At 54.0% G+C, this 22325-nt stretch overlaps 9 protein-coding genes across 9 annotated transcripts; 6 read left to right on the forward strand and 3 right to left on the reverse strand.

The window, feature by feature from the left end:
* Window positions 1–95: 95 nt before the first annotated feature.
* On the reverse strand, window positions 96–2724 carry ISF_05183 (beta-mannosidase; the record flags this gene model as incomplete). The annotated part of the gene is made up of 2 exons (XM_018848788.1): window positions 96–2141; window positions 2203–2724. The coding sequence occupies 2 exons, from the start codon at window positions 2722–2724 to the stop codon at window positions 96–98; spliced, it is 2568 nt and encodes an 855-aa protein (XP_018703924.1).
* Window positions 2725–3547: 823 nt separating this feature from the next.
* On the reverse strand, window positions 3548–4755 carry ISF_05184 (rab like protein; the record flags this gene model as incomplete). Its single annotated transcript, XM_018848789.1, has 4 exons — window positions 3548–4327; window positions 4388–4517; window positions 4569–4633; window positions 4693–4755. The coding sequence occupies 4 exons, from the start codon at window positions 4753–4755 to the stop codon at window positions 3548–3550; spliced, it is 1038 nt and encodes a 345-aa protein (XP_018703925.1).
* An 815-nt stretch (window positions 4756–5570) lies between these two features.
* ISF_05185 (3-hydroxyacyl-CoA dehydrogenase) lies at window positions 5571–6496 on the forward strand (the record flags this gene model as incomplete). The annotated part of the gene is made up of 3 exons (XM_018848790.1): window positions 5571–5608; window positions 5673–5928; window positions 6005–6496. The coding sequence occupies 3 exons, from the start codon at window positions 5571–5573 to the stop codon at window positions 6494–6496; spliced, it is 786 nt and encodes a 261-aa protein (XP_018703926.1).
* Window positions 6497–7024: 528 nt separating this feature from the next.
* On the forward strand, window positions 7025–8250 carry ISF_05186 (D-isomer specific 2-hydroxyacid dehydrogenase; the record flags this gene model as incomplete). The annotated part of the gene is made up of 2 exons (XM_018848791.1): window positions 7025–7208; window positions 7346–8250. 2 exons carry the CDS (start codon window positions 7025–7027, stop codon window positions 8248–8250), a joined length of 1089 nt encoding a protein of 362 aa, XP_018703927.1.
* Window positions 8251–10889: 2639 nt separating this feature from the next.
* ISF_05187 (Fe(2+) transport protein 3) lies at window positions 10890–12292 on the forward strand (the record flags this gene model as incomplete). The annotated part of the gene is made up of 5 exons (XM_018848792.1): window positions 10890–10971; window positions 11034–11060; window positions 11129–11244; window positions 11305–12196; window positions 12258–12292. The coding sequence occupies 5 exons, from the start codon at window positions 10890–10892 to the stop codon at window positions 12290–12292; spliced, it is 1152 nt and encodes a 383-aa protein (XP_018703928.1).
* Window positions 12293–13229: 937 nt separating this feature from the next.
* On the forward strand, window positions 13230–16060 carry ISF_05188 (hypothetical protein; the record flags this gene model as incomplete). The annotated part of the gene is made up of 2 exons (XM_018848793.1): window positions 13230–15916; window positions 16051–16060. The coding sequence occupies 2 exons, from the start codon at window positions 13230–13232 to the stop codon at window positions 16058–16060; spliced, it is 2697 nt and encodes an 898-aa protein (XP_018703929.1).
* A 217-nt stretch (window positions 16061–16277) lies between these two features.
* ISF_05189 (Ankyrin repeat-containing domain protein) lies at window positions 16278–18293 on the forward strand (the record flags this gene model as incomplete). The annotated part of the gene is made up of 2 exons (XM_018848794.1): window positions 16278–17300; window positions 17517–18293. The coding sequence occupies 2 exons, from the start codon at window positions 16278–16280 to the stop codon at window positions 18291–18293; spliced, it is 1800 nt and encodes a 599-aa protein (XP_018703930.1).
* Window positions 18294–18861: 568 nt separating this feature from the next.
* On the forward strand, window positions 18862–19985 carry ISF_05190 (hypothetical protein; the record flags this gene model as incomplete). Its single annotated transcript, XM_018848795.1, has 4 exons — window positions 18862–19250; window positions 19416–19656; window positions 19735–19810; window positions 19870–19985. 4 exons carry the CDS (start codon window positions 18862–18864, stop codon window positions 19983–19985), a joined length of 822 nt encoding a protein of 273 aa, XP_018703931.1.
* A 1501-nt stretch (window positions 19986–21486) lies between these two features.
* ISF_05191 (peptide methionine sulfoxide reductase msrB/msrA) lies at window positions 21487–22159 on the reverse strand (the record flags this gene model as incomplete). Its single annotated transcript, XM_018848796.1, has 2 exons — window positions 21487–21819; window positions 21893–22159. 2 exons carry the CDS (start codon window positions 22157–22159, stop codon window positions 21487–21489), a joined length of 600 nt encoding a protein of 199 aa, XP_018703932.1.
* Window positions 22160–22325: the final 166 nt, after the last annotated feature.

Raw genomic sequence — 22325 nt, forward strand, 5'->3', positions numbered from 1 at the left:
AGAACTTTTTATAAAGCTATACAAGCCTTAAAGGGGCATGAATTTATGGGCGTACTTCAGGAAGATCATACTTGTAACTCTGTTCATCTATTCAACTAGCTGAGCATGTTGAGGTAACGTGTAGCAATGACTGTGTTCTGCGAAGCACCGCCGACACCGATGTGGACGACCTCGCCAGGTACAATGTCGACCAGGTTGTCATCAAACGTGACGCCGTCCTCCTCACATTCCACCGCGACGCCCTTAACCGGAACCTCGGCCTTGACGGCGACCGACTTGAGGTCCGAAGAGAGCTCCGCCGTGAGGTGCTGAGGCTTTTGGAGGTGCAAGTACTTGAGAGGTTCGGGCCAGTTGACGTATCGCGCAATTTGCTTCCCGTCCCGGAAGAGATACGCCGCTACGACGGTGCGACTCTCCAGGCCAGGGGCGCTGACAGGAACATCCATGGCGTAGATTTCCGTTGAGCGATTTGAGGGCAGCACCATGAACTTTACCACATTCTTAGAAAAGGTCTCCTTACCGGTCTCGACGTCCCACGCTTTGACTACGCAGTCAACGGTCAGATCCTCCAGCATCAGGTTGGAGCCCCAAATCTCAATCTTGGTCTTAGTGTCGATATGCGCTCTTGTATATTTGTCTCTGGGATACTGATGTTCCCTTCTGGTCATGCCAATTGAGATGGACGCCATCTCTCTTTTGACGGTGTAGTAGGCATGCTTGGGACGAAGGTAGTAATCGCAAATGGCCCACGAGCTGACGGGCCAGCAGTCGTTGATCTGCCAAACCAGCGCGCCACCGCAGTATTCTCGGCCGGGACCCTTCCACTCACGCTTCCACAGGCGATACGCCGAGGCAAGGCATTCGGCCTGCATCAGCTGGGTGGAGTAGACGTATTGTTCGAGGGGATCAGGACCATAACGCATGTTCTCTACCAAGTAGAGAGCTAATCTGCGCTCATGACCGGCAGCCTTGTTGTGAAAGTCAACGGTGGAGGACTGTGGATAGCGTTCAGGGTCGTTTTTGCCCTCGGGTAAGTACGCGTCGATGGTCTTGACGGATGGGAATGCCTCCATACCAAACTCTGAAACAAAGCGACCGACCAACTTGTCAAAATTTTGGTACTTCTCCTGCGAGCCATGCCACACATTCCACTGGTGAATGTCTCCGATCGTGGGGTCAGTGGTGGCCTTGCCACCCCAAGGGCTGCCGTAGTGGTATGGCACATCCGGAATGAGGTCTCTGCATACGTCTGCGAGCACCTTTTCGTAAATGTAGCGGGCTGGGAATTTGGATTTCAGCCAATTAGCCTCATTCATGTCTTTGCGATCATAGCCGAGTGGTTCCGACTCCGCAAGCTGGTAGTCTTCATTGTTGCCGGCCCAGATCACAATGGAAGGGTGATGACGCAGCCGAGTGACGTTGACCCTGGCTTCGCGATCAATGGACTCCAGCATCTCGGGCCAGACAGGGTAGTTGCCGCAGCCAAACATAAAGTCATGCCAGACAAGAATGCCCATCTCATCGCATGCTTCATAGAATTCCGCCTCCTCGTAGAGCCCACCGCCCCAAACTCGGATCATGAACTGGTTGCCATCAGCGACCAGCTTGACCCAGTCGCGGTATCTTTTCGGCGAGATGCGAGGAATGAAGTTATCCGCAGGAATCCAGTTGCTGCCGCCGCAGAAAATTGGAATGTTGTTGATTTCAAAGAAAAAACTGGTACCCGGCTGGTCTTCGAGCGCGTGCTCGACAAGACGGGCGCGGCGCAGACCAATCTTTTTGGAGATGGTGTCAATGGTAGTGCCGTCGGCAAGGAGCGTTGCCTTGATGGTGTAGAGTGGCTGCTTGCCATATCTGATAGGATACCACAGCTCAGGGTTTGCAATATGGAAAGTGACCGAAGCAGTGCTGGTGGCGGGGATCGTTTCAGAGGCCACATACTTGCCGTCGAGGGACACATCAACGCGGACATGCGTTGCCCCGGTCCCCTCTGTTGTTGCGTGCGCAGTGACTTTGGCGCGTTTAAGACAGTCATCAATGTCGATATTCGTATACAGATCAGTCAGCCTGGACTCGTATATTTCGAGGTTTACGGGTCTCCAAGGGCCACAGGTGATCAAAGCAGGGCCCCAGTCCCATCCCTAACCCGAAAGGTCAGCAAAAAGTCACATTGACAATTGAAGTCGAATTAGCAAAACATACCCAGTGGTATTGAGCCTTTCTGACTGCTAAACGAGAGCTGTCCCCATTCCAGCAGCTCCATACGTGCTCAGGGAACTGCTCGACGCGTTTCCAGCCACGCAGGTAGGCGCTATCAAATGTGATGACCAGCTCGTTGTCGCCGCTATGAGATAGGTGCGTTGTGACGTCGACGCGCTCGGGAAGAAACATGCTGTCAATCTCGAGGATGACCTTGCCATTCAGTGTGACAGTAGCAAAGGTGTCGAGTCCGTCAAATGCTAGAACGGCTTTGGCGCCAGCCTTGACCTCTGGACTGGCAAAGGTCGTCCTGTATGTCCATTGCGCCTCGCCGACCCATTGGACGTTGTTCTCGTTCTTGCCGATGAACGGGTCCGGGATGAGGCCATGGTGCATAAGATCCAGATGGACATTGGTAGGGAACTGAGATACGGCGCGGTACTCGTCGCCACCTTGCTTGTCGGCCTGTTTGAACTGCCAGTTCTTGTCAATGGGAATGACGGTGCGGGACGCCATGGACACCATGGCAGCGACGGTTATCGACAAACGGCTGAGACGTCGGAATGTGAGCTCACAGCGTCTAGGGGGTAATTATGCCGGGAGGAGTTGGATTGAGGCCACGCGACGGCCCGCAGGTGGCAGGAAGGTGAAGAAATAAATAGGCGGCCTGAATTGTTGAGGACAAGTCGGTATGTCCATTCCGGGGGTTGGCGGGGCAAGTCGGCTCGGCTTAGAGGGGCAGGTCGGAGGAAGGTCGAAATGCAATACAAAAACAGCTAATAAGGTACCTAATTCCCAGCCTCGGACAGCATTGCGAGTACGACAATGAAAAGACGGTGTATGGCGCAACTAAACTAATGGAACTTTTGTTCAGCGTATTAAAGTATAGTGATGCATTCTGCGTATTAGTGCACGTCCCAGTGAAATGGTCAACGGTATTATATGACACCGAGCCGCCTTGCGGAGACTCCCCGCATCACTAACTTAGTATTCATGTCCGGCCGATGCAATAAGCCAGCCAGTCAGTCAGCTAGTACAGACGGGATGTTCGAACATATTGATCAAGACAAAAGGAAATCTCGATTATTAGTTGGGGAAAACGACTATATAAATTGCCGCTTCAGGCCCGTCAAGAGTCCCGTCCGTCCTTGCAAGCAGCAACACTGGGAACCACGGCAATCTATGAAACGAATGTACTCCAAAAACTCCATGCTGTCCGTAACAAGCGAATGCGCGAATCAAGAAGCCCTTCCCCTTTGACAAGAAGCCTCGATTTGTAGTTCAAATAACAGAATACCACCCCCGCATCATCGTATCAATTCCTACAAGCTCCTGCTTGTGGCACTGTTTAGCAGCAATTGCCTCCCCGTCGCCTGTTGGTCAAGGTAAAGACCTCTTCCCACTCGCGGAGGCCGCCCCAGTTCTGACTGCGGTTCTTGCCCTTGCGCCTCCTACGCAGCCCGGGAAGACCGGCGTCATCGACGGTGGCGCCCGTCATGGAGCTCTTGATGCTGCCGCCGTCGCTCGCGTTGTTCCAGGCGCTGCTATCGCCGTATTGGATACCGCTCATCGGGTCGTCCGGGTCGATGTCGCCGAGCTCAATCTTGGTTAGGATGATGCGGGCCAGCCGGGCGAATATCTCGTCGACGCCTTCTCCATTCAGGGCGCTGGCCTCGGTGACGACCGAGATGCCCTGTGTGCTGGCCCACCGTGTAGCCTCCGAGCTCGAGATCTCGCGGCCGTCCGGGGCGTAGGTGGCCTTTTGCACGGAGCCGGCGCTGATGGACCCCGCATAGTCCCTGCCCCTCGTCGTGGTTTGCGTGTTTATCGTCGAGTACGAGCTGGCGAAGCCGCCCGCAGTGATGGTCGAGTTAGAGCTGACGCTGCTTGGCGTGGGAGGCGGCATGGACGTGTCGACGAGGGATTCGTTGGCCAGATCGAGCTTGTTGCCGACGAGTAGTAGGCTAAGGTTGGGCGAGGCCAGAGCTCGCGCGTCGTTAAGGAAAGGCTGCAGGCCACGGAAGGAACCGTGTGATGATATGTCGTAAACGAGGATGGCGCCGGCGGCACCTCGATAGTATGATCGGGAAACGGATCGAAATCGTTCTGTACCAGCTGTATCCCAGAGCTGGCCATGGCATTCATGTCAGCCGCGTCCGTGCCGCAGCCCGGCCGGACCATGTCTTACCTGTAGCTTTATTCTTTTGCGCCTGGCGCCGGTGCCGACCTTGATGATTTTGCTGGCAAATTCCACGCCTATGGTTTGCGATGACAATACTCGCCATTCGTTCTTCACAAATCGATGCAGTAGACAAGACCTACAGCTGTCAGCATGGTCGTCACTGGGGTTATCTGCAGTGGCATCTTACTTTCCCGACCCGCTTGGCCCCAGGAGGATAATCTTGGCCAGATAATCGTACATGCTTCCGAGCTCCTACACTCCCGTGTCAGCCGTCAACGGACCCATCCCGCGGGTGCCGAACAACCCCTTACCTGCTCTCTGGTTGTGGCGGCGCTCTCCTCGCTGCCAGCCGAGGAGCCTCGGGGTCGCGTCATGGTGATGGAAATCGAGTGGCTATTCGGTGCAAAGTTGTGTCAAAGGCATCTCCCGAGCAGCATCGCGGGGCAGCGGTGAACAATGTCGAAGTAGTCGATGGCGCCAGCCTTTACTGGCGTCAACTCAGACCGTCGCACTCAGCGGCTCTTGGCGTTGGGCAGGTGACTGAGTGCGCTGATAAGGAACACTTACATAAGCACAATAGCAGACATCACATATACATCTAGAGCTTCTGGAACGAGGCTGAAACTATTTATTTAGAGAATATGTTAAAATAGCATACTGTAATGAGTTCCACATTCTAAGCCGCAATTTCGGTTCTGATCTGTATTGATCGTTTCGTGTCTTGTCGATTGCTGGGGCGCGTGCAGCTCCATCTCCGTGTTAGAGGGAGTCGAGATAGGTACGTACAGTATGTTGTATGTATGTACATATGTATGTACTGTATGTACAAAGGTACCTGGGGCGTCTACTTTGGTTTGTGCGACAATGCTTTGTAGTCTCTTGCCCAGTAAAAGTATACTTTCCTGCGCCATCTCATTTTAATAGAAAGTTTGACATATACTTGGGTGCACCTCTTTGTCCTTCAACAAATGGTCATGCTGATTCCTACCTACACTTCGCCAGGTACCTATGTATGTTGGAAGGCCCCAGTACCGGGCCTTCGGCGCCCCAGCGGTCCCTCCGCGGGCCGAGGCACCATGAGCCAGATGCAAGCTTCACCAGCAGAAGATCATCTTTGCAGACTACAACACCATCATCGAAGGTCCTTGATCGAATCACACATCTGAATCGCACATCTGTACATAAAATCATGAAGATTTCGAGCCACACATTCCTGGTCTCCGGCGGGTAAGACTACAACTCTACGCTCTACGCTCTATTCTCCCTCACCACATGCTAACCACCGCTACAGCGCCTCGGGATTAGGTCGCGCTTGTTGCGAGGACCTTGTCGCCCAAGGCGGCCATGTTGCTGTCCTCGACCAAAACGAGGAAAATGGACAGGAATTCGTGAAAACCCTAGGATCGGCTGCCCGATTTTTTGTATGCAATGTCTTGGAGAGTGAGAGCATCGCAGCCGCTGTCCAGGGCACCGTGGAATGGGCCAAGCAGTCTGGCAAGACCATCGGCGGTGCCATCACTGCTGCTGGTGTCGCCCTTCCCGCGCCTGTATGTATTAATCGGCTCTCTCCATGCTCACCCGGTCATCAAGAGAAACGAAGGAAAAAAGCTGATTCTCACCGAGATTGTCAACCGCCACGGCACCCCCTTTAGCATCGATGATTTCGACTTTGTCGTTGGCGTAAACTTGCGCGGCACCATTGATCTCGCCCGCCAGACTTGCGAAGCCATGGTCAAGACCAAGCGCGAGTCCCCGGACAGCGATCATGGTGTCATCATCATGGTCGCATCTTCCGCTGCATTCGACGGGCAGAACGGCCAAGTGTCGTACTCCGCCTCCAAGGGCGCCATCCGATCGCTCACTCTTCCCATGGCCAGAGATCTCGGTCGCTACGGCATTCGCGCCATGACCATTGCCCCCAGTCTGTTCGAGACGGGAATGACGAGTGCCATGCCGGACAAGGTGCGAAAGAACCTCGAGAACACGTTTGTCTTTCCCACGAGATCGGGTCGCGCCCCCGAGTTTGCTTCCCTTGTTCGCCAGATTATTGAGAACGAGATGCTCAATGGTGAGGTCATTCGCTTGGACGGTGCTTCGCGTATGCCAAAGATTTGAGGCAGAAAATTGGCGAGAGGGTGCTGACGAGGATGCTACTCGCGGAGAGTGGCGGCGCCTGGCCGTTGTATAATAGCGCAATAGTGAATCTTGGTTACTGCAATTGACAGTATGATGATGAAAAAGAATCATTGCAGTTTATAAGAATGAAATAAAGGCTGAACAAGTAGTGAGTAGAAAGGAGTGGACTAAAAAAGTGAAAGTCGGGTAAAGTCTTAAGCGGTAAGGCAGGGTGACGGAAGCAAGGAAATGAGGAACTAGGTAAGGAAATAGATTAAAAGCCGATAGATGCAAGGCCAAGATGAATTAGAGCGGTAAAACAGATCCAGTATGAAATTCGCAAAATACATTAAACTATAATCCTGGTGGTGGACATGGTATTGAAACGTTACAAATCAACGACTAACTAGCGGCATATGTGAATGACGAGTCTTCTCCTGGTCAATATACTACCCCATCCACGACGACTTGGCTGCGGGGGTGGAACTTGACTCTGTAAATAACTCGTCCAAGAAATCCTGGTTCACAATGGGTCTGAAAATAGCCGTTCTAGACGATTACCAGGGTGTGGCGGAACAATACTTTGGAACTCTTGGCGATGAATTTGAAATCAGCTACTTCAAGGATACGCTGCTACCTTACAATCATCCCGCGACCCCGCAGAGCGTTCGGGATCAGTTGGCACATCGGCTGGAGCCATTTGAAATCATCAGTACGTGAAATATCCGGGAACGTGTGCATCTGCCTGGTCTCAGACAGATGTACGTGATTTCCCGAGCCGTTGCCATTGGCCGGGGCGGCCAAGATTGGGAGATGGTGAGCGAGATTTCTAACCCTACCTCGAACCAGGCACAACGCGAGAACGCACTCCGTTCCCGGCGGAACTAGTCAGGCGACTGCCGAAGCTGAAGCTACTGCTCACCAACGGCGCGCGCAACCTCGCGCTGGACCTCGACGCCTTCCGGGAGAAGGGCGTCGTGGTGGCCACCGTCGTCGACGTGCCGCCGTCCACCGACCCGGACCACGCGCCGCCGACCGTGGGCGCGACGGCGGAGCACGTCCTCGCCCTGATCATGGCTCTGGCCAAGAACGTCGCCGCCTCCGACGCCTGCGTCAAGAGCGGCGGCTGGCAGACGGGCCTTAGCACCAGCCTGTCCGGCAAGACGCTGGGGGTGGTCGGCCTGGGCCGCCTGGGTGCGCAGACGGCCAGGATGCTGCGCGCGGCGCTGGGCATGCAGGTCATCGCGTGGAGCCCCAGCCTGACTCAGGCCAGGGCCGACGAGCAGGCCCGAGCGGCGGGGTTCGAGTCGGTCGTCCAGCCCGACGGCCGGCCGACCTTTGCCAGCGTCTCGCGGGAGGACCTGTTCCGCAGGGCCGACGTGGTCAGCCTGCACCTCGTGCTGTCGGACCGCTCGCGGGGCCTCGTCACCGCCGACGATCTGCGCAGGATGAAGTCAGAGGCGCTGTTCGTCAACACCGCCCGCGGGCCGCTGGTCGTCGAGAGGGATCTGCTCGATGTCCTGCAGCAGGGCCGGATTCGCGGTGCCGCCCTCGACGTCTACGACGTGGAGCCCCTCCCCGCGGACAGCGAGTGGCGGACGACGGAATGGGGCAGGGATGGCCGCAGCCAGGTTCTGTTGACGCCGCATACGGGCTATGTCGACCGTGAGGTGATTCATGGCTGGTACAAGCTGCAGGCTGAGCAGGTTCTGCGTTGGAAGAATGGTCAAGAGCTTGGCATGCGTCTCGTGTGAGAAGGGCAGAGTTCGTCTGCCGTGCTGCGCCCTTGCTCTGCCCCGTCCTGCTCTACATTGATCCATCTTGGCTTTTTGTTCATCGCCCGCACCTTTTTCGAACCGTTCCTTCCATGCCGCCCAGTCTTGTCTTGCCTTTTCTGTTCATCGCCCGCACCTGCTGCGCCTTTGTCGAACCATTTCATCCTGCCCAGGCTTGGCATGTTATATTTTCTTAAAACTGTTGTTTTTTTCCACTACGCTTTGTATGATGTGAAATTCAAAACTGTAATAAGTCGTAGGAATAAAAGCCACCACTATTAAGCTACTCGTCGTGCTTGGCTGCCCGCCGATCTCTGGTTTCGCGCCGCTTACATCGGGGGACCCCAAGATTCTATCTCACCAACAACCAATGGGGAGCGTGACGTATAACTACCTATTGAAACCGCCACAGGATATAGCCCCCATCTCCCCCTCCCCAAAACTGTGGCGGGCGGGCGCAGGGTTCGTCAGAAAAGATCAGAAACCCGGGGCAAAAGGAAAGGACCCTGGATTAGTTACGATGAATGTTATGAAACATGCCTGGCCAGTCGGCCAACTTTTAAAACACTAGCCAAGGAAGCTGTGACACAAGCCTGACATTTCCGATCTCCCACAACTTCGAGAATTGCGTGGGCAAAAGGAATTCAAGCTTTTACCATGGGGGATGGATTCTGAATTGTGAATCGTGTTGCTTGAAAACAGTTATGCCATTGAACTGGGGAGTGACACAACCTGGTTGCGGTGCCTTGTCCACTGATACCTGAGGACGGACTCTGCCATGACAAAAGTTCCAATAATGAGTAACGCCAAATGATAACAACGGATAGGCAGAGATTTTTTTCGAAAAGAAAAATGAATCGTATCATCTAATTGACTCGCAAACTACTTACTAAAAGACTCATCAGTTGACCTGCAAGCTGCATTGGCTGGCCAAGCTACTGCAACGTATCTGCAGAGACCACTCTAGAACTCAACATTGAGCCAATCTAAACTACTCAGCCAGATTCTCGCGGTGTTAAGGTTAACACAGGAATTGAAAGCCACTCCCGTATGGCGCCACCGCGAGCGACGCCCGCAGCCAAGAGAGAGAACCTGTAACTTGCTAACCTGTTGTAAGCCGTTCCGCAACTCCCGCGCGCAGACACGAAGAAAAAGTATTCGGGGGGGGGGGGGCATGCAGGTTGCGCCTGGATTTCAAATGCAAATGTTTGGGTATGACTCGTCGCGTAATCCACCGGGTGAAAAGGCCAAGCGCTCATCAGACATGCGTGTGACAGAAACGACGAGGCGGCTGGGTCGACATGCTTGGACAATGGCTGTTGATCCTGGGAGACGATGTAGCACGTTGAGATTGGAAAGAAAAGCAACAAGGAGCAACTAGGTGCCATGGCGAGATGGCATCAGTTGGACCCTTATTGTATGGAATGCATTGACGGCATAGCGTCCTTGCTCAGCCCGTGTATGTCCGAGTGTCAGTGGTCTGTCTGTCTGGCTATCTATCTCTCCAGCCATCGGCCCCCACGATACCCTAATAGATCGAGCCGTGGTAGCCTATTATCTAGTAACTAGTATCAACTAGTTAGCTAGTTGAATCTACATAGTATCAACTACTAGTCAGTATCCGCAACGCCATGTTGCGCCATTTTGCTAAATCCCGTGGCGTCCAAGATGCCGCCAAGTTTTCGGGGTACCTTGTCATATCCTTGTCAACAACTTGTCTGCCGCTTAGACCACCGCCGATGATGACAGCCCAGCCTGCCTCGTGAACAAAGAGACAAAAGCTAAACTCCGCTACAGTCCGTGTCACAGAAATATTCTCTCGCGCGCTCCTCCCACCCTGTCAGTTAGCCCGTGACGCATTGCCGATAATCATGGTACCCATTTTCCTTGAACATCTTTGACTAGGTAGGTGGTGAGATGCGAAGAAATCGAATGTCCTGAGACAACGTTCGCCGCGCCGTAAGGACGGCCCCCAGAACGCCCACAACCGTGCGAGGAGATGCGTTGGAAAACTCGGCCAACCGGAGGCTACAATTCTCATCCAACGTCCCCTCTCCATGGTTGGTGGAATTGGTTACGTGCCCATTTTTGTTTTCATGCAACGCGATATGGAACGGACCCCAGATTGAAGCTCCCCTTCCCTTGGATGAGCCCACACACATCCATGGCGAAGAGAAGGATGAGAAAAGAATTAAAAATAAAAAAAATTGGGTAGAGAGGTTTGAAAACAAGGCTGGAACTCGTGGAGATTGAGAAGAGAAAAAAGTATCCCACGGCGAATTGAGCGCTACGGAGGCCGCCGGAGATATACAAAAAGGACGCTGAAAACCCATGCCTTGGACGATACAACCTCGCATTCTTCAACAACACGGCACGAAGAGAAGCCGGGTGCTCCATGATCCTGTCTGGTTACGGATCGAAATATTTCGAAACTTCTGCCTCGGAAATCACGCCAAGTCGTTCCGCCAACCTGACGCCGAAGCTCTGTCTCTCTCAGTCTCACAGTCACTCTCAGACTCTCTCTCCATCTCGCCTTCCATTGACTTGACGACGAAGCTCTCGATACAACACAGACCCCGTCTTCCCGAAATAATCCGTTCACCTCATCACCTCTCACGATGGCCGGTGAAAAGCCCCAGTGCGGCAATGCTGACAAGTCCGAGGTCGAGTACGACCTTCCACTTCATGTGGTTGGCTTGTGTAGGCTTCCTTGCATATACCCCTCTACATTGCATCACGAAAACAACTAACCATGTAGTTAGTCCTAATCCTGGCTTCCTCACTGCTAGGTAAGAAGAAAAAGAATTCTCCGAATGGTACCCAACTGTCGAGCTGGTAACTGACCTCCCGCGGTTAGGAGCCGGATTCCCCGTCGTGGCCAAGCGGTTCAAGTCTCTCAAGATACCCCCTTCCATCTTCTTTGCCTGCAAGCACTTTGGAACGGGTGTCCTCATTGCCACGGCCTTTGTCCACGTAAGTTGTCCCTCTTACCTTGGCTGACCAAGTCCTTCGTCTAACAACACACCCACATAGCTGCTTCCTACCGCCTTTGGCAATCTCATGAACCCATGTCTCCCCGATCTCTTCACGGACAAGTATCCGCCCATGCCGGGTGTGATCATGATGGGGTCCATGTTCATCCTCTTCGTGATTGAGATGTACCTCAACGCCAAGACGGGCGGCCACTCCCACGGCGGTCCCACGGGCGAGGGCCTCACCGAGCCCAGCCACCACCAGCATCATCATGTGCGCCCCGAGACCGCGGACGCGGAGAAGAAGAACGACACGACCGTGATTGTGGGCGGCATCACCGAGGACGAGAGCGGCTACAGCAGCCCCACCACCACGGAATACCGGACTGGCGACTCGTCTTCGGCCCTCGACGTGGCCGCCCCCCGGAGCAGCAAGAAGAACGCCGCCACCGAGGTCCGCTACTTTGACGAGGCCGGCGTCGAGGTGGACCCGCAGGTGTACCGCAAGATGTCCGCCAACATCACCCTGCTGGAAGGCGGCATCCTCTTCCACTCCGTCTTTGTCGGCATGACCCTCTCCATCACCGTCGACGGCTTCGTCATCTTGCTCATCGCCTTCCTCTTCCACCAGGCCTTTGAGGGCCTCGGCCTCGGCTCCCGCATCGCCGCCGTGCCGTACCCGCAGGGCAGCGTCCGGCCGTGGCTGCTGGTGGTCGCGTTCGGCGTCACCGCGCCGCTGGGCCAGGCGATCGGCCTCGGCGCGCGCAACACGTACGACCCGGACAGCGCGTTCGGCCTCATCATAGTGGGCGTCTTCAACGCCATCTCCTCGGGCCTGCTCATCTACGCGGCGCTGGTGGATCTCCTGGCGCAGGACTTCCTGTCCGAGGAGGCCGAGAGGCTGATGAGTGTGAAGAAGAAGGCGACGGCGTTTGCGTTTGTTCTCCTAGGAGGTAAGACACGCTGTTCACGTTGAAGAAATAAAGAAGTCGTTTGCTGACCCGTGTTGTTTAGCTGCTGCCATGGCCTTTGTTGGCGCCTTTGCGTGATTGGCATCCTGTAATGACCAACACCCCCAAAAAGCTCAAGGAGGATTTTTAATGTGACAACGACGGTTTATGACTGCTGGTCGCTGGGCGACTGGGCTGGTTTTGGGAAACTTTGCAAACCTGGCGCATTTGTTTAACCCGCGATCTGGCACGGGTTTCATTATTGGTGCATGATACGAAGCATTTTTTGTTTAATACTATCGTTTAAGAAAGAAAAAAAATTAGAAAAAATTACATCTTGGTGAATATGCGTGCACAGGTCCGTCCATGTTGCTTGGATATACATACAATGTATTATCGACCTGACCACGCCTGGTAAGCATTGACCAGGCGGTGGGCGTGGGCAGAGAACAAGAGAGCCCTCCATCAGAACAGCTTCTCTCTCTCCAGAATCCTGCTCACTGCCGTTGACAATATTAATTTACATTGTGGCTGGCATGTACTGTAACTTCCCTGTTTCGCAGCTGCCTTTGTCTCGCAGCCTATGATGATCGGCAGCAGAACATCTTTTATTCATAGCCAAGCTACTTGGTCTACAAAGTAGCTCCCCTCTGGCTTCTGCTTCTGGGCTACGTATACATCTCCTCGATTGACGATGGTGCTCCCTACTCATTGCAGGCTTATGGCCAATCCCGCACATCATTTTTCCCCTTTTCGAAGGACAGCTGCACAGCGGGAGGGCATGGGGTTCCTTGTATCGGGATGATGCTTGAGCTGGCTGGCATATCTGCATGGCCCACGTCTCAGCCCAGTCAGCCGCTGGAGCGAAGCGCCGAAGGAGAGCAAGGCTCCAAACATTGAAAGCCTTCCGATGTTGTGCTCCTTACTGTCTCTCCTGCATCGTCTCATGTTCAACCATGTTCAGGACTTGAATCAGCTTCCTAATCTCGCGTGTATCATCACACAAAGCGCATCTCACTCGCAGAACTCAGCCATGATGCGTCGACGTTGGGTCCTACTCTTGCCTTGTCTCGCCATGCTTGCCTGTGCGGATGGATGGGATGATTTTTCCAACAACCTCGCCTCAGATCTCGCCCCTATCCTAGCCCTCTTTGGTGAGCAGGTCACTAAACAGTTTCTGAGCGAGTCCACGTCGTGGCTCGACAACTTCATCTTCGCCATGGTGCCCCTCGGTATACTAACTGCCGTCGTCTCTGCCATCCGCGTCTGTGGCGGCTCATCCTTGCGCGCCTTCATCGGCCGGGCCCAAGAAGGCGGCGGTGTCGCCGAAGCAGAGCTATGCTCCTCCACGAGTCGAGATGTCTGCGAGCTCTACCACAACGGGTCCATTGTCCGCGTCTTTGGCCGCCCCAAGATCCTAGAAATCGTTCACGACCCCACTGACGCACTGTTCTACGACGAAGATGATAAGACGGCGAATTTTGGCATCTACTCGTTTCAAGAATATATTGGTGACCCGCCCAAAGGCTCCGCTTGGACAGAAGATGGCAAACCCGTTCAGGGAAGCCGTGAAGCAGACGACGATGTCGAGGCTGCGAGAGACGGCCAGAAACCCCCTAGCTCCGCGAAAGACGAGATAAGATTCGCGCTAAACCCAAACTTGTCTCTCAATATTGGCATCAAAAAACATCCGCGATGGATGAGGTTGGCCGCAGGGCTAGGGCTGTCCCTCCAATGCTGGATCATTGCCTATGCCGCCCTCGTGAAATACCGTTGGCGCTGGAAAAAGAATGATCGCGTTACCCCAGACTGGGCTTTGGGTTTGATGGCGGCTGGAACTGTAGCTCAATGCTCTGGCATGTATCTCTGCGCCATGTTGGTCGAGAGAAGCACCAAAGAGAGGGTATTCAAGCGAAAGGCAACGGGCCAAGGCGACCCTATGCTGCGCGTCGTGCAACCAGGCAACCAAGTTATTGGAGATCAAACGTTTGACCCGTTCTCGTTCGCAACAGACCCAAAAGAGCCCCTGGAGGAATACACAACCTCTTGGAAGGACACCCAGAAGCGCACAACTGAGTGGAAAGTATACTGCAGCGTAGTGCTGACCCTCGTCGGATTCGCCGCGCAGTTTACTGGATTGCGATATATGCACTCGTCAGTTTCGGTTACCCAGCTCGGCGCGATCCTGCTGATGAGCCTTGCTCGATCCATGCTGCGCACAGAGCGCCTTAAAAAGGAAGAAAATCGCCTACAAGATCGCCCGGATGAGGTGGAGGGCTCTGAGTTGGACTGGCTCGCTATTCAAATTGGCGGGGACGGTGATTACGACCCGAAGAATAGCGCACTGCTTTGGTCAGTCGTTGCTGATGCAGAGCGAAAGTCAAGCACGCGCGATATGGAAGGACCCGGGCATGGCAAGGCCGAGGTCGCGAGCGGCGCCAAGCCCAACGTCGTGACCGAATCAAAAGTCATGAAGGAGAGAAATAAGACGACAAGCTCTGTTGAGAGCATCGAAATGATATCCAACGCTGGGAATCCACAAAACACGGACGCGGTTAATGTAACCGACAAGTGTGACAAGCCGATAGATCAAATCCATATCCTCAGGTCCGCCTCCCACTCCACGGCCAGTGACAGGATGATCAAGGCTGGGCACATGAACTGGCTCAAACACACCGACTGCAGAAAGGACCCGAAACAGCATATATGCCCTGCTACACTCCTCCACTATCGCGCTCGGCTTGCACAGCTGACCAGCCAGTCCAAGCCGTCCCGGGCCGGCCGCTCCAACGTACGGGGAGATCAACTGGTACGAGCTCGACCGCCTGCCCGACAGTTGAAAAAGGCCATCGAGGCGACTGCAGATATTCTCTTTGCCCATGGGATGGTCAAAGAGGTCTACCAAGCTGCGCAGCACTTTACCTGGTCGCTCAGCTCCCATAATCGAGTCGAATCCCGCTTCGGCAATCAAGCTGCCAACGGCCAACCGACGGCGAACACAGAAGAGTCAGATCAAAGGATCGCTGCGGGCTTTTCACATTGCCAAGATAAGGAGGCCGAACAATCCCGGCCACCCCAGACACACCAGCAATCTCAGTCGGAAACATCCTGTGAGATACACTTATCTCTAATTAGGCCTGTAAAAGGCAAAACGCTATCTTCCTGGCAGGCTGATCAACACGCTCTCGAAGCCGTCATCGGTCTTTCGGCATGGAGCATGATTTCTCACCCTATCAAGGAGACACAAGACAATTTCGGACTTACCATTTCAGAAGCGGCAGGAGTACCAAATGGACGCATCCTGGCGGCGGCGAAGAATGCAAAAGACTTGCAGCGAGCCAAGGTGGACCTGGAGCTATGGATAGGGGACTTCCTCGTGCAGACAACGGAAAGGAGATTGGCCTCGAACTTGTCTCCGTATCATAAAGGTCCAAGTGTGGTGTGGCAAGATGACGAGGCTGACTTCAAAGTTCTTGCAGCAAAGAGTGTCGGCCCCCAGCTACGACTGTTTGGCTGGGAAACAACGAAAGGGGTGCGGCATGATGTTGACTTGAACAATACTGAGCTCTTGACCTTGATTTCGACCTTCCCAGTCAGCGACAGCAGCAACAACCCTCTGCCTACCCTCTGCGCCCAAGACATCTATCAGTCGTTTCTTTGCTCCATCACGGCGATCATGGACTCTGTTGGTCCTAAAGGAGCCGCCGGATTAGGGATAGAGCGGTTTGTTCTGAAGAACGACGTCATTTCAAAGCTGATTGACTGTTTTGAGGAGAGTGGGCTTGGTTCAAGACAAGAGGCATCCTTGGTCGTCATTTCGGCATTACGGAGCAGATCCAAACTTTCCTCTCCAATAGAATCTCTTGAAGTTTTATTGAGACAAGCTGAGAGCCACAAAAAAGAAAGGCAATACGAGACAGCGGAGGCCCTTCTGCGTTGGGCCTATCATCATGTGGAGGGTTACATGGAATGCAGTTCAGCACGGGCCGAAATCGTGTTGCGGCTCTGTGAGCTGTATCGCTCCTTGCTGTGCGGACCGGAAGCCTTCTTTGCCCAAGGTGGATTGGATTCGCTGAGGTTTGCGATGGAGCGTCTAATAGAGCAGAACGATGAAGATTCGAAACAAGTTATCGAAGTTATCCAGCGGTACGCCGACCTTTCCGAGCGTGAGCCGTGTAGAAGACCGCCGTCGGCCAAAGATATTATCAAGGCCATATTTGATCATAAAAGGGACGAAACTCTCTGGCTTCTCTCACAACAAGGCATCAAAGTATCGAAACCGGACCAAAATGGTCGCACTGTGCTCTCCTACGCTGCCGAGCGAGGATGGACAGAGGTAGTTCAAGCTGCATTGGGAGTTGGTTCCAAAATTAACGGGCCGGACCTGATCGGCCGGACAGCAATCAGCTGGGCCTCGGAATTTGGAGAGCCCACAATGGTCAAGCTTTTAATAAGCCAGCAAGCTTCCCCCACGCTTCCAGATCATTTCGGGCGGACACCGTTGTCCTATGCTGCGTCTAGGGGCGATAGAGCGGTAGTAGACGTCTTGTTGAAAGATATCAGGGTCGAAACCTTGGCATGCGATCTCGAAAACAAGTCTCCTCTTTTCTGGGCATCAGAAAAGGGACATGTTGAGGTGGTTACTACTCTGCTCCGGAGGAGAATGGACAGAGCTGTCATTGACGAGCAAACCGTGGGAAATGGCCTCACTCCATTGTCTGTTGCGCTTGTGAAGAACCACCTAGAGGTCGCAGAGCTACTTGTAGCCAAGGGTGCAAGCTACCGGCACATACGAATCGAAGGGCTTTATCCTCTGGACTGGGCAGTGGATTGTGGCCGTTGGTCAATCGTTGAATTTCTGCTGAAGTGCTCAAACAAGGCACCAGAATATAAGGTAGTATTGGAGCGACCAAAGACGAGTGTTGTGTTGTTGCTGAGGCGGAATGGCGTTTTTATTTCTCCGGCGTCCTTGCGCAGCCCTCTCCTGCCAACAACAAGAGACGGAATCACAGTGGCGCAGCATGATGCTGATGGCAATGTGACTGAAGTGACGGAGGAGAGTGCGCCGTTATTCCTGTCAAAGGGCTATAGGCTGGAGGCCTATACCGTGTGTGGTGATGAAGTGCACACAATGGGGACAAACCGGCCTACTAGGGACTTGGGGGGAACGTTCGACCTGCTTGCTCGCTGCTTTGGGGACAAGTTTCGCGTTACAAAGGAGCTTCTAGCGGCGGCGCTGGCGAATCCTGAGTGTGATGCGTTCCTTTTAAAGAAAATGGTTAAATTGGGGATCGGTTCTACAGCCGTGATAGCGTTGATACAGTGCTCTTATCAGTGCTCTTACCTCAATCTGAGTATCCGAGACGAGCCAACGATTCTCCAAGAACTTCATGATAGCTATGAAAACGCTTTGCCCATGAGGCCGGACGTATGGGAAGCAGTGGCGTGGGTCGAGGATGTCGGGAAAGCGGGTAAGTTTCTTGAACTGCTTCTTCATGGGCTCAAGATTTGCCCCGATGAAATCCCCGAATCGTTTATCGAGGCTTTGCTGGGAAGAGACTCCGAGGCAGCAGAGCAATCGAGCATTCGAGTCATGATGGAAATGCTTGGTGAACGGGCCCACGGCGCTGTACGGTTGACGCCTCGAGCTTGGAAACGGGCGGCAGCAGGCTCCGACAACTGGATTTTGGCTTTCTTGCGCCGAAATTGGAGCGATTCCATGCCCAAGGAGATACAAGACGAGTTGTCTTGGATTGAAAAGCTGCGTGTGGCGTTGAGGCCCAACAGCAATGTTCCCCTGACGAAGCATATTGAACAGGGTCTGGAGCAATACGCCGAGTCTGGCAAGGACTACGTGTTGCTCCTACTAGCTACAGCGGTACGAGGCCGAATGCTGAAGGCGACGCGCATCTTGGCCCAGTGGCCTGGTCTGGATATCAATGCGCCAGTGCTGCCTAGACGGCGTCCTGTGCTGTTCGCGGCGCGGTCGCGTGAAATCGAGCAGGTTTTGATCGACGCTGGCGCGCATCAGGACTTTGAAGACCTTTTTGGGGAAACGTACAAGTCGTACCGAGAACGCCATCCTGTATCCAATCCCTAGGGACGTACTGTAGCATCTAGAATAGGTACCGCCTAAACTTAATCTAGGGCTGCACATTGGTGGCTCTAATCTGCTGTGTCTGTTGTGAGGTCAGGGACAGGTACGGCTTAAGCCAGTCCTGGACGATCGTGACCGTTGGACTGGCTTACATTTTCAGCAATTAGTTTTCTACCTAGTCGGTACTTCATAAACTATTTGTACCGAATTTCTCAACTAATCTTCCTCATAATCATGCCTGACCTTACTCGAGTTAACACCGAATGCCGTGCTAGTGGCAGCACAACTGGGGTATCCAGATGCAACCTGTAAGCACTATCGCGCCGAGATGGCGCCAGGACATGCCTCGAGAGGTGGAAAATTAATCTGCATTGAATATTTGCCGGAAGTGATCTCGGCTTTACCTCCACATCGGGAAAATGATTCCCCAAACCAAGGCCGTCAGTATATATGGCTGCCGCAACCGCTCTCGTCAGTATTCAAAGAGGCCGGACCTATCAAGTCAACGTCCAGTTGAGCCAGCTCGTCGTTTTTTTGCACTTCAATCGTTTTTCAAAAAACACAAGACAAGATGCGCATCTCCGTCTCCTCGAGCATCATCGCCGCCGCGGCCGGCCTCTTCTCGCTGGCCGGCGCCAACACCACGCCCGTCTCCGACAAGGACATGAACGACCTGCTCAACGAGGGCGGCGTCTCGCTGGCCATGAAGGCCGCGCCCATGTTCTTCTTCGGCCAGGCCCTCAACCACCCGCCCTGCATCCCGACCTTTGCCACCGACAAGAACAACAAGCAGACGCCACCCGCCGACCTGTGCGACTGGCCCGACGCCGGCTGCAACTGCCGCACCCCGGGCGTGCCCATCGGCAACCCGGCGCCGTCGTTCCCGGTCTACTACTCGTACCAAAAGTGCACCGACACCAGCATCCGCATCCAGTACTCTCTGTTTTACCAAAAGGACGGGTGAGTTGGAGATGACCACATGCTCATCGAATGCGCGAGTTTGGCCGCTAACCAAGGGTCGTGCCTCTAGATTCAATCCTGCCAAGGTGTTTGGCCATCACTAGTAAGCTTTCCCACGGTGCGATGAAAGTGGGCAGGGCGGGCTAACCTTATGGTGATGAACAGTGACTGGGAGCGCGTCATCGTCATCTGGAAAAAGTCCGACGACGGCCTGTGGCGCCCGGCCGAGATCAAGCTGTCGCAGCACAGCGGCTACCAGACCCTCGAGTGGGATCAGATCCAAAACACCTTCAACGACGACACGGCCGGCCAGAAGCTGGGCGGGCCCAACGGCCAGAAGAACCTCAACCACGCCAAGGTTTACGTCGCCTGGGCCAAGCACGACCACCACAACGAGCGCAACACGGTAAGCTCTGAGAGGGGAGAAAGGCCGCCTCTGAACCGAGTGCTGTCCGGGAATATGTGCTAACTTGTCAACTACAAGGGCTTCAACGACGCCCTGTCGCAGCTGACCAACAACGCCTTCCGCTCCCAGGACTGGTGGTACTTGCCCCAGCGAGGTATGATTTCAACCTTGGTCGGTATCATGAACCCTTTGCTGACAACTCTGCTATTGTAGGCGACTACCTCCGTGCCGACGGAAGCACCGAGATTGGCCGCCTGATGAAGGGCATGGACTGGGGCGATGCCACCTCCAACCCGGCCAGCGTCCACGACGGTCTCTGCCAGGCTTAAGCAAAGTGGATAACTTCACCAACTTGGAGGTATCTATGCGACGTGTAAACGCCGGAAGTGTATGTTATGAATAATAAACACCAAATTATACAATCATACAAAAAAGCAGTCGCTGAAATCCAGCCACGCTCAACAAAATGCAGCAGCTCGTTAAACTTCTGTCGCAAAAGATTATATACAGTAACCGACCAACAACCACCACATACGACCATAGATAACAGAGAATTCGGGGTCCCGTCTGCTCCCCCATAGACAAGCTGTTGTTAATCGGCAGATTAGTAGTAGTTGGGTCGGTGACGACCAGCGAACACCGGCTGTTGTATGTTTTTTTTATTTCTTTTTTTGTTGCATTTTTGACCTTTTTTTCAACTTCTTGGTGTACATTTTCATTGTTCAGTTCAATGTTGTAGATCCTGGGACAGCCTTCTCTGTCCTGCCTGGTATCCCCACTCTAACAACAAACCACCTCTACAGCTTCAACGGGAAGAGTCTTATAGTAGACTTCGTTAGGGAGTTGGTAGAAAGGCGCGGGAAACAGATTGCTAAAGCCACCGCCGAAGCTGGAGACGGTCACGTTGTCACCGAGGCGTTGATGAAACGCAGCCTGCTTGGGAAACGGCATGCCAGGAGACCATTGACGCTGCGGCGCAAGCAGCTGCGTCCTGCGTGCGCGGTGTTTTGCAGCGGGTGGAAGTTGTATAGCAGCCGTAAGCATTCTGGACTCATATGCTTAAAGCAGTCAACCTGTGTGATGTTGGGTGTGGCCGCAGAGAGCTTCAAAGGCTGTCCCAGGGTCAATTTTCTGTTTCCATTGGTAGCAGACATCCTTGTCTTTGCATGTACAACATGCACTGCGTGTATATGCTCAGACATGGACTCGGGCAGCTTATTTCCATCAAGAGAGATGCTTGATCTGCCATCCACCTGGTGCCCATACGCCGTTGTGCGAAACATCAAGTTTTCATGTTGAGCAGCCGTCTGAAAAGAGACCCTACTCCGATCGAACGACACTCGTAGAGACCTTGCGGGAACTCCCGCCTGATGCAACCAGCCGCGCGAGCGACCTCAGCAACCAGCTCCCGTGACGGCGCAAAGGAGTCGCGGGCCTGGTCAGCGCTCCAGTACTTGCCATACTGGGGAGACTCTGGACAGGAGATTGCCTCGAGGTGGGCAGCAGCGAGCTCCGTATCTGTGTGGTTGGATTGAAGGAGTAGGGTGATGGATAGCTGGGTCCAGCGCAAGTCTGTAAGAAAGTGTAAAAGATAAAAGCCATATCAGTCATAATAGCTATGATAAATGTGATAGCTATAGCACTCTCTTATATATTATTATATACTGTCTTCCTTACATCTTTCATTAGTAACAACAGCGCTTTCAGGATTCTCCGGGGGACTCGGATAATTGAAAAAAAAAGGAGTATTTATTAAAAAAGGGCTAGTGAGCTAGAAGTTTGATTCTAGTATGTACATAATACTCATCATGTTTATAATAACGCACCCCGTCACTCGAGCGGCTTGAACGGGCGCAGGAAGTGGCTCGGGCACTCATAGCCCGACGGGTTGTTGTCCAGGTAGAGCTGGTGGTACTCCTCCGCCGTCCACCAGCGGCCTGCCGGCGCAATCTCCGTGACCACCCCGCCGCGCCACCACTGCGCGTTGGCCTTGGCCGTGACCTCGCGCGCGACGCGCTCCTGCTCGGCGTCGTGGTAGTAGATGGCCGAGCGGTACTGCGGGCCGGTGTCGGGCCCCTGCGCGTTGAGCGTGGTCGGGTCGTGGAAGCGGTAGAAGAACTCGAGCAGCTGGCGGTACGAGACCTGCTTGGGGTCGAAGACGATCTGCGCGGCCTCGGCGTCTTTTTTTGCGCTTGTCAGTAGGGCAGGGAGAGAGAGAGGGAGGGGCGCCGCAGACGGCGCGGTAGGTCGGGTCGCTCAGGTCGCCGCCAATGTAGCCGACCTTGGCGTCGAGGAGGCCCTTGCCGGCAAAGTGGCGCCGGTAGAGGTGCTCGGTGCCCCAGAAGCAGCCGGCCGCAACAGTGCAGAGCTGCGCGCCGTCGGGGATCGCGGTGGTGGTGGTGGAGGCGGCGCCACCGGATCCGGCTTCGGGAGCGATGGACATTTTGGGGGAGAGACCAAAGGAGCGGGTGAAGAAGCGGTTGATGAAGGACGTAAAGGGCATCGCTGGCGAGGGAAAGGGAAGGCGAGAAAGAAAAAAAAAATTAACAAGTTGGCAGGGTGTGATGCGGTGGTGGTGGATTGCTTGGTGGGGGGAAGCTGTTCCTGACAAATGGGTCTGGCAATGGCGTGATGGATGATGGATGAACGGATGGATGGTGTTTCTTATA

The sequence above is a fragment of the Cordyceps fumosorosea genome, assembly GCF_001636725.1.
Source record: "Cordyceps fumosorosea ARSEF 2679 chromosome Unknown scaffold_12, whole genome shotgun sequence".
In the NCBI taxonomy this organism is placed as follows: domain Eukaryota; kingdom Fungi; phylum Ascomycota; class Sordariomycetes; order Hypocreales; family Cordycipitaceae; genus Cordyceps; species Cordyceps fumosorosea.